General features: G+C 35.1%; 1 protein-coding gene across 4 annotated transcripts in view; it reads right to left on the bottom strand.

The window, feature by feature from the left end:
* Positions 1 to 14,284, bottom strand: part of LOC128997953 (protein draper-like) — a 59,148-nt gene that overhangs the window by 22,379 nt on the left and 22,485 nt on the right. For all 4 annotated transcript variants that reach the window (XM_054423811.1, XM_054423812.1, XM_054423813.1 and 1 more), the window contains 2 exons: positions 4,744 to 4,861; positions 4,002 to 4,130 (listed from right to left, as the gene is read on the bottom strand). In XM_054423811.1, the coding sequence (XP_054279786.1) occupies positions 4,002 to 4,130; positions 4,744 to 4,861 (247 nt within the window). The remainder of the gene's footprint in view (positions 1 to 4,001; positions 4,131 to 4,743; positions 4,862 to 14,284) is intronic.

The raw sequence follows: 14,284 nt of genomic DNA, 5'->3' as shown, positions 1-14,284 counted from the left end.
CATTAACAATACAAATTTTGTAATAAATATTTGAAGAAAAAAAAACGCCTGCAGATATAATGGATTAGTACCTAATAACCAGATTTTATTAAAATCGGATGACAGGTGGGGTTTGTAGCTTTGAATACACACACACAAATCAAAACAAAATGATTTGATTTGATTTGACACACACAGACATCACTTTGAAAACTACTTTTTTTGGGTTCAGGGGACCCAAAACGGATAAGCTATATCCACTCAAAACTCAAACTCGAAAATCTTGACGGAAACAATACTTTGCTCATATACCTACTATATACAATTTATACACGGGTACAAACCTCAAATGATTGATTCCATAATAAAATAGAAAAAACTAAACATGAACATTAACAAAGAAAAGTCAGAGAAGAAATACATTAAAATACAGTACTATGGAAAAATCAACAACGCCATTACCAAAATATTTAATAGAAACAATACGGCGGTCCCACATTCTGTAAACAACACACTTTAAAAGTTTTTACACGCCAAACCTATCGCCACAAACTATTAATAATCAGGTATCTATAGAATTAATTGTGACAACTGTCCAAAGTATTACATCGCCCAAACTGTAAGATCTTTCAAACAAAGATTTAAAGAACATATACCTAAAAGATCACAGCATCATCCCAAACATTTGATATAGGAATCACACAACTATACATCTATTGATAAGAACATGGAACTAGTTGAAGTATTACCAAAAAGTGTTAAGATTGATGTTAAAAAGAATTCACCATCCATAAAACTAAATACCCCCGCCGCAGCAAACCTGCCGTCTAAGCGAATTTCCATTTGGCCGAATTTATTTTCAATTGATCTATTTAAATAACATTAGGTTTAACGAGTACCTAGGTTTGCTGCTACAAGGAAACTAATAAAGTAGTGTGTTTTTAGTAAAATATTGATAGCTTACTATAAAATAAATAAATTTGCCAAGTTTGATCAAAATATTTCCATAAACAAGCATACTACAACATTTTACAATATTCTCCATAAGAATAACATGGGAATTTTAAATTTACCATTTTTTTTAGTTTTCTCCGTAACCAATAACAGTACAAAACACTTTGATATACTGAATCGTTTGTTTTTTTAAGCTCTTTAAGAAGGTATAGAGAAAAATTGGGAAATTTTGTGTTTTGAGGGTAAGAAGTGAGAAAAACCAATTTTTACCCCATAAAACCCCCCATAAAACCCTGTTCCCATGGTCCGATCATGCTGGATCGCGAACTCATTCAAGTTTATCCCGCCTTACACCTTCAAACCAAATTTCATCAAAATCGGATAAAAATTACTCAAGTTATCGTGTTCACGGACACATATATATATATATAAATCTATATATATATATACCTATATATATATACATATATAAAAATTTGAACGAATGGTGTTTTTGGCCTCTGGGGACATTAAAATGAAAAAGTAAATCGGTCCCGGGCCTAAGTCTTACCATGAGACCTACGGTAATAGCTACTTCCCTATAGGGAAATTCGCTAAAACCTCAAACCCATGAAACATTTGAAATGATCAGGCATCTTTTCAGTCAAATATTATATTTGATACATACAAGTTTCAAACAACAAGTTTCAAATCAAAGAAGTGTAAAATAAGAAGAACAAAACATAACAAACAGAAATACAGGTGGCACTGGAGAGAAGAAGAAACATCATGATTCAGTCAGTTTGATTTAGTCAGTGGCAGTAAAAAGACAGTGCTATCTGTACAGTTTTAATCAGAATATCAACTTTTATTCCATTTTAACTATTTCATCAACATGACAAGTTTCAATTATTGTGATTGTGGCATTTTTTTAAGAATCTATTGACATACCACAATCTGTTATACATTGATAATACGGTTGCATACAAAATAACCTGATGAAGTTCTGAAGGAACGAAGCTAGTAGTCATACCAACAACTGTGGTTCAATAAGGCAATCATTTTATTTAATCAATAAAATAACATATTCCAACCAAGGGTCACAATGAATAATATAAAATAAGGGTGAGTGATTATATTGTTCAGCTAGTTATCAAATTCATTTTCATTTTGATTTTGGTGCTCATTTTCATTTATATTAGTATGGTTGTATTTACTAACATGATATAATATCGTTGTATAATATAATATATTGCTCGGGGGAGCGAGCTGGTCTAATGGTTAGAGTGCAGGACTTCGGTCCCTGAAGTCCCGGGTTAAAATCCTACCAAATCACTAATGGATTTTATCTAAGTGATAGTGCCGCAATCCTAAGTCTAGCCTAAAGTAATGTGAAAAACAATCCCAGGCTCTTGCCTAGCGTCATAGGAAAATAAAAATTGATTCCTTTAGAAGGGGTCGCAAAATTGATTTTTTGCCACACTACACAGAGTAAGGTTTCTATACTGTTCTTAGACGAGAAAGTCGTTATTTACAGAAAGGGTCCGGAAAAGACAGCTGGAGTGCAATAAATTTATCAGCCAGTTTTGCAATAGGCATTAAACAAAGCTACCTCTGCAGAACCGATAGACTATAACACTATAACAATGCATTGACTGTATTTTGTTAGTTTTAGCGAATTTCCCATATAGGGAATAAGCTATTACCGTAGGTCTCATGGTAAGACCTAGACTCGGGACCGATTTACTTTTTTGTTTTGAGGTCCCCAGAGACCAAAAACACCATCCGTTCAAATTCATATATATATATTTATATATGTGTCCGTTAGCGCGATAACTCGAGCAAAAATAATCCGATTTTGATGAAATTTGGTACAAATGTGTAAACCTACGTTTATTTGAACGAGTTCGCGAACCAGCATAATCGGACCATGGGAACAGGGGTTTAAGGGGAGTTTTATGGGGTAAAAATGGGTTTTTCCCATTTTTTACCCTAAAAACAAAAAATTTTGCAATTTCTTTCTGAACCATTTTGTAGAGCTTAAAAAAAGAAATAATTTAGTATATTGAAGCGCTGTTGCCTAACGGTCACGGAGGAAATAAAAAAAAGTGTAATTTAAAATTCCCATGTTATTCTTATGGAGAAAATGAAAACTGTTGTAGTTTACTTGTTTATGGATATATATTGATAAAATTTGGCAAATTTATTTATTTCACCCTATACTATTGACATATGGTCAAAAAACACTTTTTACCTTCACCGTAGCAGCAAACCTAAGCACTTGTTAAATCTAATGTTATTTAAATTGGGAATAAATATGTCTTATTTATGGAAATATTTTAGTAAAAATGTAATCAGACAAGTTAAAATTCGCTTAGTCTGCAGGTTTGCTGCGGCGGGGGTATTAATCACTTTGATTTAACTAACGCCATTGTGTACAGAATTGTAGTCATTTGCGAATTAATTTATTACTGAAAATGCATTACGATAGGGAATATTGTGGAGTTCCACATAAACAATAGCCAAAATACATTTTCTCGAATATGCTGCATGATAAAAGCAAAATTTTAGTAAGGTTAAGCTAGTCTACATGTCTAAATTCGGTAAAAACCTCTAGTAAAAACTTGTTGCTTGTATGGCAAAAAGTATCGACATAACTCACCCGGAAAAGTGTTTACGGTACTCATATGAAATTCTGCACTCGGAGAGCTTCGCATGGGAACAATCACTCTATCAATTTTATCAATTTCAGTATTTCTCGTATTGTAGACACCTACACCCAGCCTTGTAGCGTAATATACTATTTCATTATTGGCAGCCATCTATAAATCCTAGTTCACTCTGCACAGCACTTTACTGGAATGCATCTATTGGGTATTTTTTCTCTCTTTTTTTTCTAGGACGCTAGGCACGAGCCTGGGATTGTTTTTCACATTACTTCAGGCTTGACCTAGGAGTTGCGGCATTATCACTTAGATAAATCCATTGGTGACTTGGCGGGGATCGAACCCGGGATCTCAGGGACTGAAGCCCCGCACTCTAACCACTACGCCAGCTCGCTACCCCGTATATATAGCAAGATGACTTACAAAGGTCCAGTGTAGCCAGCTTTGCAGAGACATTGTCCCGAGACGTGATGACACGATGCTCCATTATGGCATTGACATTCCTCCTCGCAATCCTGACCAAAGTGGTGTTCATCACACTTCTCTTCACACCTTCACAACAAACACAGAGCGCAAAATTAAGTTTTGAATAAAAATATGCCATTCAATATTTTTATATTTATTTTGATGAACAAAAGTTCAAAATATATGCCTGAGGTTTGAAATGAAAAATATATCTATTTAAGATTGTAACTCAATCTGTAACAACAAAATAAATATAAAAAAGTAGTGACACATATCTTACAAAAAATACTGTAAATCAGTAGCGGCTGGTTGTCTTAGGTGGTGGGAGGGCTCTGCATATTTTTATGTATAAACGAAAGCCTAACATCATTCACATTTGTCAAAGAATTGAAAAAATGTAAACTATCAACAGTATACATATGAATCCCGCTTTTATTTTTTTTTTTTAGGGCGCCCACTGGGTGCCCCCCAACCACTGCCCGCCCGCACTAGGTAAAAAGGGGGCGATGCTTTTGGGGTTTGCCCAGGGCTCCACTGACTCTTAACGCGGCCCTGTCAAAATGCAACGGCTTTCTTATTTACACTCAAATGAAATAAATATTATCATAGATAAATATTATCTCCAAATGTTTCAGAGGAGGAATATAACAATTTAAGACAAAATAACAATGAGGGCCTCTGTTACTGGTGGATCACTCACTTTTCCCCTTGATATCCTGACGCACACTGGCACTTTCCGCTGTAGGGATCACAAGTAGAGTTGTTAGCACATTCACATTGTTTGTCACAAGCTGTTCCCCACAAGCCTATAGGACAAGCTGTAACACAAAATATAGATATTATATTTTACATTTAATAACTCTTCATAATCCTGTAACGAGCTATTTTCCCTAGGGGGGTATATTATTGCTATTTGGCTGCGCACCGATTGTTGAGGTGAGCTAGCGGCGGCGGCGAAGCTAGCGAGCGCCCTTTGACCCGGCTTATCAGTGCCGATAAGCCTGGGATATCCTAGATGTTCAGGATAGCCTAGGACGGACATTCTAGTCGTGGATCCCATGGAGTAGAGAGCGAGCGTGTGTCTAGTGAGACGTCCAGTGGTGTACGTGACAGTGGTGTCGGAGTATGCTGGTGGTGTGATCGCGCCGAGTGTTGGTGTAAGTTGGGTACTGACCCACTTGTGGTGAGTGGACGACTTGATATTATTAGTTTGATAATATTAATATCTGGTTTTATTGCGAAAGTTAGAGTTGTAACCGTGCTGGTCAAAGCCTGACGGTAGTTAGGATTTATATTAGTCAGGAATAATATTAAAGTGTATTCCTGACGGTTCTGGGCAGGTGCGAGAGCGCAAATACTATAATTTATTGACTGTAGTAGTCATTATTTTGCGTTGTACCAAGAGTTAGTTATATTACTAATAACTCTGAGGCCCGACAAACCTAGGCTGCACGATTTGGCGTGCGTAGTTGGAAGCACGAGGCCAGTAGGCTAGTAGCTAGTTTTATTAGCCTATTAACAGAAGCCCAGCTAAGTAACACAAAGTTGGTAGTAGCAGTAGCAGTAGTAGGGTTGTTATTGTTTACTCATTTGATTATTTTAATTTAACCTGAACAGCTTGTTTGGTAATCCAACACGTTATCTTGGTAGCTTGGATAGCGGAGTACCGGCTATCAGATAATATATTTATCTAGTGTTTGGAACGTATTTAATATTTATTTATCTGTTACTAAGTAGCTCAATAATTTAATAGTAGTGCGATTGCCATTTAGCTTTGCTTGTTTGGCTTAGTATTTATTGAGACCAGCTACTAGTGGTGTAGTCACTCTGTCTATAGTATACTTGTATATTATTATATGGTATTAGTATCGAGTGGACTGTTTGATTCTTAGCTTGGGCATTAGAGTTGTGTATTGGATTATAGTGGCCTAGTAGACCCCGCCTGTTGATAACTCGCGTTGTGGTTTTTATTGGCAAGTCGTCGTGTAACTCACTGTGTTTTAGGCACTCTGGGCTTAACTATTGGATAGTTAGGACGAAGCCCGAGTTGCGTAGTCAGCAACGAACCCCTAGGAGAGTGGAGAATCGGCGTAGGCCTGGTAGTGATTATTGCACGTTTGTTTTGGTGACTTGTTTTTGACTTGTTCACAGTGCCCGTGTATGAGCCAGTCCTATACCGGTTAGACCCGGCTTTTGGCCTAGTGGTTTCCCTGACCTTATCGCAGACCCTGGAATCTTACCCAGCCATTGTAGGCTGAGCTATCCCCGGCAAACGGTTGCGACTGCACTTTTAATATTTATTTTTTCCAGTGCAGAAAATCTCGTCGCAAGATGGCGCCTGCGAACAGGGACTGAGGTTGGCAGTGGTGCTGAGTTGCTGACGTATTAACGGCGCCCGAACAAAATCATTTTTTTTGTGCAGATTTGCTGCGGACTTGTGCAGATTGGCTGCGGACCTGAGCTGTTGAGCAGAGTTTTAGGCAGACTTGCTGTGATTTTATAGTCGGTTGGGTAGGCCTAACCTGTTTTCTGTTACAGCGTGGTGTGTTGTGAACCCTAATTTATTTAGTGGTTGTATACATAGATATTAGTTAGTAATTTTAATTTTGCTAATTAATTGAGCCTTATCATTGAATATTATTTGAGTGAGAACCCTTATTGTGTATTTGTGGTTTGACTTTCACACCCATAATTGGTTTGATTTAATAGTACGGTGTTAAATAGATTTAAATCGGTTTCGCTCTTATTTTTGCGGATTAGTCGTGGTATTTGAATTTTAAATATGGTTGTGACTACGAGTACGACGTCTGTGCTGGGCGGTACGCCTATTACGTCTGCTATTGTTACAACTAGTTCTGGGGTTAGCTCCGAACTGTCGGTGATGACGACGTCGTCATTGTGGCCTGCGTCTTCGCCTGTTTGGCCGACTATTTCATCGGTCGTGGGTACGACGGTGACAACGTCTCTGACCTATTCCGCGCCAGCGACTATGTCCTTGGGGTCGCAGCCCCGGGACGGCCGCGTGGGTTGGATATATGACCTCTCGAAGGGGGAGCTCATAAGGACGATGGACCAGTATGGTTTGGTGACCACTGGTACTTCTGCGGAATTACGGCAGAGATTCTCGTCGTTTTGGAAGCAGCGGAATGCCCGCCGGTACAGCGATGATAGGCTGTGTACGATGGCTGGGGCTGCTGCACCGACATATTTACCGCCGGCTATTACCACTATGGGACTTTCTGACCCCCCGGGAACCGTACCTCAGGTACTGGTTAGTACTGCATCGGGCCAAACAGAGATATTTGAACTTGGCAGGGAGTTAGAGGCGGTCAAAGAGATTCTTGGGTTGTCTTTGGAGACTGATACCCGGACTCTTCGAGAATATCTGGCATCGGTGGTGCGACAGGCGAGAGGCTCGCCGAGTGATGGGGTCGGCTATGGGTTCGGAAGACCCGCCAACCCTACGTTCCCTGTTGTGGCTGCTCCCTTGCCTACCTTTGGGTTACCTAGTAGACCCGAGGGATGGCAGCGACCTAGTGATCATTTGGAGAGACCAGTCCGTCCTTCTAGTGTGGAGGTGCCACGTGGATCGGGTATGCTCTCGAGTGAGGCCAGCAGGGTGGAGCCGAAGAATTGCTCCAAGATATGTGACATGGTCCGAAAGTGGGGTTTGAAGTTTGATGGACGTAGAGACCCTGTGTCATTCCTGGAGCGTCTTGAAGAGCTGATGGTCTCGTACTCTATATCGTCGGAGGACCTGCTCAGAGCGCTACCGGAGCTGCTGCAAGGTTCAGCACTTCTTTGGTATAGGAACTGCAAGGAGCTCCTGTATTCTTTTGAAGCTTTCCGGCATCAATTCGAGATCCAGTTCCTTCCACCTGGTTATCAGAGGAATTTGGATGAGGAGATCCGGAAAAGGACGCAGGGTGAGACCGAACACTTCCGAGATTATGTCGTGGCCATAAGTACCTTGCTTAGGCGTAGCGGTACGTTGTCAGAGCATGGTAGATTGGACTTGATCTACAACAATATGCGTCCTGAGTACAAGCTGATGGTACGCCGGCGTGACTTCAGCAACCTGGCCGAGATGGTGGAGTTGGCTGAAGATTACGAGGCCTATCTGCGAGAGAAGGCAGCCTTCCGACCTCCTCCTTCACCAAACGTAGCGCTGGTTTTGGAAACCGCCTACGTTCCCAAGAAGAAGGCTGGGAAGTGTTTTGAAACGGCCACGGTCGAAAGACATAATTTTCAGAGACCATCCCTTAAGGCAAAGTCGATTGGGCAGAGAGTAGATTTTGACTGTAACCGGGTCCATGAACAAAGGCCCGTAATGACTAGGGAAGTTGCTGATGGTGCAAAGGATGTGCGTTGTTTTAGGTGCCAGGAGATTGGTCACTTTGCCAGAGGCTGTGGCAAACTGAGGACCGTCTCCTGTTTTGGATGTGGGAAACCTGGTTTTACTGTGAACCAGTGTGGATGTCGTGCGGGAAACGGCAGGCCAGCTCAGACATCAGGAGGTCAACTGAGCGAGGCCACCCGAGACGAACGACCTCAGACGAATGGTGGGAGTGGCTCGGAAAACTGAACAGTTTGGTTGGGGGAGTGGAGGAGGACCAGCTGATTTCGGAGTCAAGGCCCTTTGTGGAAGTTGTGCTGATGGGCAGCGTTTTTAAGGCGTTATTGGACACTGGGTCCGTAGTTAACCTGGTTGGGCGAGAAGTCGCCGATCATCTTCAACACCAGGGGGTAGAACCTTTTAAGAAACCCTCTCCTCTGAGGATGGCAGATGGGTCACGGTCGAGGGCCGAGTATTCGTTTCGGCTAGCAGGAGAAGCTGCGGGAAGACGGTGGATAGGAGATGCCTTGTACGTCCCCACTCTCACCACAGACATGATTCTGGGTATGGATGTCATCCGAGACCTCGGATTGGTGACATGTGGGACAGAGGTAGTAAGAATGGGCGTGGGTGATGACTGTTCTGGCCAAGGTGGCCGCATAGACAGTGTAAAAATTGGTGACGAAGACCCCGAAGGCCCTTGCAATGGAAATCCCCGTCTGGTTCCTGATGCCAAATCATTCAGCACTATGTTGGCTGGTAGTGGCTAGTAGAAGAGTTTTTCTTTGTTGTTTTGCTTTGAGACCCGTGGTAAAAGAGGAATCATTGGGTTAAGAGCCGGAGTATTTTGTTTTGGCCGGAGTTCAAAGATTTTTTTTTCTTTTGGCCGTTTTCTTTTTTTTCATCCCGATGTAAGTGGGGGGTGTAACGAGCTATTTTCCCTAGGGGGGTATATTTTTGCTATTTGGCCGCGCACCGATTGTTGAGGTGAGCTAGCGGCGGCGGCGAAGCTAGCGAGCGCCCTTTGACCCGGCTTATCAGTGCCGATAAGCCTGGGATATCCTAGATGTTCAGGATAGCCTAGGACGGACATTCTAGTCGTGGATCCCGTGGAGTAGAGAGCGAGCGTGTGTCTAGTGAGACGTCCAGTGGTGTACGTGACAGTGGTGTCGGAGTATGCTGGTGGTGTGATCGCGCCGAGTGTTGGTGTAAGTTGGGTACTGACCCACTTGTGGTGAGTGGACGACTTGATATTATTAGTTTGATAATATTAATATCTGGTTTTATTGCGAAAGTTAGAGTTGTAACCGTGCTGGTCAAAGCCTGACGGTAGTTAGGATTTATATTAGTCAGGAATAATATTAAAGTGTATTCCTGACGGTTCTGGGCAGGTGCGAGAGCGCAAATAATATAATTTATTGACTGTAGTAGTCATTATTTTGCGTTGTACCAAGAGTTAGTTATATTACTAATAACTCTGAGGCCCGACAAACCTAGGCTGCACGATTTGGCGTGCGTAGTTGGAAGCACGAGGCCAGTAGGCTAGTAGCTAGTTTTATTAGCCTATTAACAGAAGCCCAGCTAAGTAACACAAAGTTGGTAGTAGCAGTAGCAGTAGTAGGGTTGTTATTGTTTACTCATTTGATTATTTTAATTTAACCTGAACAGCTTGTTTGGTAATCCAACACGTTATCTTGGTAGCTTGGATAGCGGAGTACCGGCTATCAGATAATATATTTATCTAGTGTTTGGAACGAATTTAATATTTATTTATCTGTTACTAAGTAGCTCAATAATTTAATAGTAGTGCGATTGCCATTTAGCTTTGCTTGTTTGGCTTAGTATTTATTGAGACCAGCTACTAGTGGTGTAGTCACTCTGTCTATAGTATACTTGTATATTAGTAGATAGTAATGTACCAATCCTAGACCAAAAAAGGAAGACTTTAATAATTTAATGAAATTTGTTGTTTTTCAATACTAATATGTTAAATTTTTGCCTCTTTTAGGCCAATTTCTAACATTTTCATATTTTTCTAGAAAAAGTATATAATTTTGATGAAATTTTTATGAATATGTCTATATTTTCCATAAAATTGACTACAAAACAAAATGTTTTTAAAAACAAGTAAAATTTTAAAATTTAATGAGTAGTTTTTATACAAATTTAACTAAAACAGTTTCTTTATCTTTGAATGTTTTAATTTCAGTAATAATTAAGTTTAAATCTTTTTTATTTAATTCTTTAATTGTTTTTTCATCAAATATATTAATAAATCTATGAGGCAAATGAACTTTACATTTTTCTAATTCAACAATAACTGTTGGTCCATATTTATCTTTAACTTTTTCAAATTTTTCTATTTTATATTTCGTATTCAATTCTAAACTTTTTATTGGTTTATATTCTTTGAATTTACATTCTCCAATATTATTAATCTCTTCTAATAGATCCATTTATTACAAAAAATAATTATAGAAATTTTAAACAGTTAATAATTGAAATATATGAAAAGAATTTTAAATATCACACAACAGTTTGTTAGAACTGTTGTGTGATATTTAAAATTCTATTTTTTTAAATAATATCTGATGTATCACTTATGTTATCAGAAAAACCATTATGTTAATTTATTATGCATGGATCATTTAAAGTTGATAGATGTTTTAAGAATTTTAAAAAAATATCATCAAATTCTGGTTTTATATAAAAATTCAATTCTAAAAGTTTAAAAATCATTGGTAATAGTTTTTTAAATGATATATTTCTTTTTGTAAAACTGAAGTATGCATTAAAAATTACTGTAATATTTTTTTGATCTTCAAAATTTAATTCAAAATCAATATTGAATATTTTGTTTAAGAATTGATAGTAAAATATCCAGTTTGTATAATTTCTTTGTTTTAAGAATAATTTTATATTTTTAGGTGTTATTTCAAAACTATTGTCTAAAATACATAATGTATAGATTTCATTGATTAATTGTTGTGTACGATATGGTTGAAAATGATTAAATTCTCTTAAAATATTTATAAGATGTTTGTTCTTATTCTTTCGTCTATTAATCTTTTTTTCAGAAATAATTATTTTACATATATTACATCCTATACAATTTTCAATAATTGTAAAGTTATTAAAATTATGACATCTATAACATACATACATTTATATATAAAATTTTTATATCTAAATGGAAGAACTTATTCAGTGTCATAAATGTAAGAAGAAAACTAAAAATATTAATCCAGAAATTGTTGAAATGAAGAATGGTTTGTTTAGAATTGCTACCAAGTGTTCAATATGTAAAACAAATAAAAGTAAAATAATTAAAAAAGAAATTAAACCAATAATAAAAAAGGAATTAAATAAAAAAGATCAAATAATTGAAGCTAAAGAAATTCATGCTCCAATAAGAAAAAAATTTCCAAAAAGAAAGATAGTTACATTAGGTATTGATGATTTATGGGCAGCTGATTTAATCATTATGAAAAATTATGAAAAAGAAAATGATGGTTATAAATACATGTTGAATGTTATTGATACATTTTCTAAATATGTTTGGTCAAAACCATTAAAGAAAAAAGATGCAAAATGTGTATCTATAGCATTTGAACAAATAATAAAAGATGCAATAAAAATTGGTCATAAATCACCAAACTTATTACATACAGATAAAGGACTAGAATTTATAAATAGAGAATTTAATGGAGTTTTAAAAAAGTATAATATTAAATTGTATCATACAGAAAATGAAGAAAAATCTAGTATTATTGAAAGATATAACAGGACTCAAAATGAAAAAATGAAAGTTCTATTTGAAATTAATAAAAATTTTAGATGGATTGATATTCTTCAAAAAATAGTTAAAGAATATAATAATTCATATCATTCAACAATTAAAATGAAACCAATTGATGTAAATAAAGAAAATGAAAATGATTTATTAGATACAGTTTTTAAATATATCCCACCAAAAATAATTACAAAATCTAAATTTAAAATAAATGATAGAGTTAGAATAGGAAACAAAAAATCAACTTTTTCAAATAAATATAAAAACAATTGGTCAAGAGAAATATTTGCTGTTTCTAGAATTAATAATACAAATCCTGTTACATATAGTATTAAAGACTTGAATGATGAAGATATAATTGGTAGTTTTTATGACTATGAATTGAAGAAAACTAATTTGTAAAATTTTATACTATATAAATGGAGAAAAAATGTATAAGGTGTAATTTATATAAAGATGTATCTGAATTTTCAAAAATGAAATCAGCAAAAGATGGTTTATATTATTATTGTAAAGAATGTTATAAAAGTTATAAAAAGGAATTATTTGATAATATTAAAGTAATTGAAATAAATCAAAAAGAGTGTTTGAATTGTAAAGAAATTAAAGACATATCAAATTTTCATAAAAATTACTATAGTAAAGATAAAAAGTTGGCAATTTGTATTGAATGTATTAGACATATGTTTTTAAAACCACAAATGTGTGAATGTGGAAGAAGTATTAAATGGGTCAATAACTATTCAAAACATTTAGAAACTAAAATTCATAAAGAAAATATAACAAATAAGATGAATTAATAAACTAGTTTATAAAAGTTTTATTGAAAACAAATACTCTAGAAAATATAAATTGACTAGTTGATTACTAATTTTATAAAAAAAATACTCTAGAAAAAATAAATTAATTATTAATTTGGGTATATTACTTATATTTTATAAAAACATATTTTCTAAGTAAAAATTATTTTTATTAAATAAAGGAATTCTTTCTCATCTAAATGGAAAGACGAAATGAAAATATATTATGTCCTTATTGTATTAAAAATATATATTCTAAAAACTATGCAAGACATTACAACTCAAAGAAACATTTAGAAAATAAAATAAAATATGAAAATGAAGTTAATAATTTAAAAATATGGTGTAAACAAAATTATATTAATGATTATAAAAACAAAAATCTAGATCAATTAAAAGAAATAAAAAAGTCATATGATCCAACAAACTATTCTTTATTTAAAGAAGAAAAATTAAAGGAAATTGCTAACAAACTATCTGTTAGAAACTATACAAATTTAGTAAGAAATGAACTGATTAAAAGACTAAATAAAATTAAACAAAATCCTAATAATTTAAAATATAGATCATTGAAATTTATTCAAGATTTAGCTGTTAAAAATAATATTAAAATTGTAAATAAAACTAGAAAGGAATTGACTGAATTATTGACTGATCATCTTAAAAATAAACCAATTCTAAAAGAAAATATAATAAATATTCAAGAAGCTTCTTCATTAAAAGGTTATTTTCAAGAATATATTCTAACAAATTCAAATGATGGTTTGGATATATCTGATTATTTAGAATCACAAAGAAGTGAAATTCAAAAATTAATTGAAAAACAAAAATTTAAAAATATAAAAGGACAATTAGCTTTAACATGTGAATATCAAAGAAAATTGGTTAGTGGTGAAAATCAAACCAGTACAATGTATTTTGCTCTTAGGAGTTCAGATATCTTAAATATTAATGAATTTATAAATGATCAGTTTAAAAAATTAATATTAAGAGAAAATTTGAATCAACCATCAAATGGTAGTGGTTGGTCATTAAGTAGATGTTTAGAATTAAATCTCAAATTGTATAAAGTTAATTCATTAAATGCTGGTTCATATATTGAACTACCAAATAAAATCAAAAACAAGAAGAGTTGTATAAATTTTAAAAATAAAGATGAATATTGCTTCATTTATGCAATTAGATGTGCGATTGATAATTATAAAAATAGAAAATTAGATCATCCAGATAGGGTTAAACAGTATCAGAGTTATATAAATGATGAAATTTTTAAAGGTTTTGATTATCCAATAACATTAAAAGACATAAAATT

This window comes from Macrosteles quadrilineatus, unplaced genomic scaffold (genome assembly GCF_028750875.1).
Source record: "Macrosteles quadrilineatus isolate MER2022 unplaced genomic scaffold, UCM_ALF_1.0 Scaffold_7__1_contigs__length_78375512, whole genome shotgun sequence".
NCBI classification, from domain to species: Eukaryota; Metazoa; Arthropoda; class Insecta; order Hemiptera; family Cicadellidae; genus Macrosteles; species Macrosteles quadrilineatus.
The sequence above is the reverse complement of the archived record's forward strand: the minus strand, read 5'-3'. Positions and strand labels throughout refer to the sequence as shown.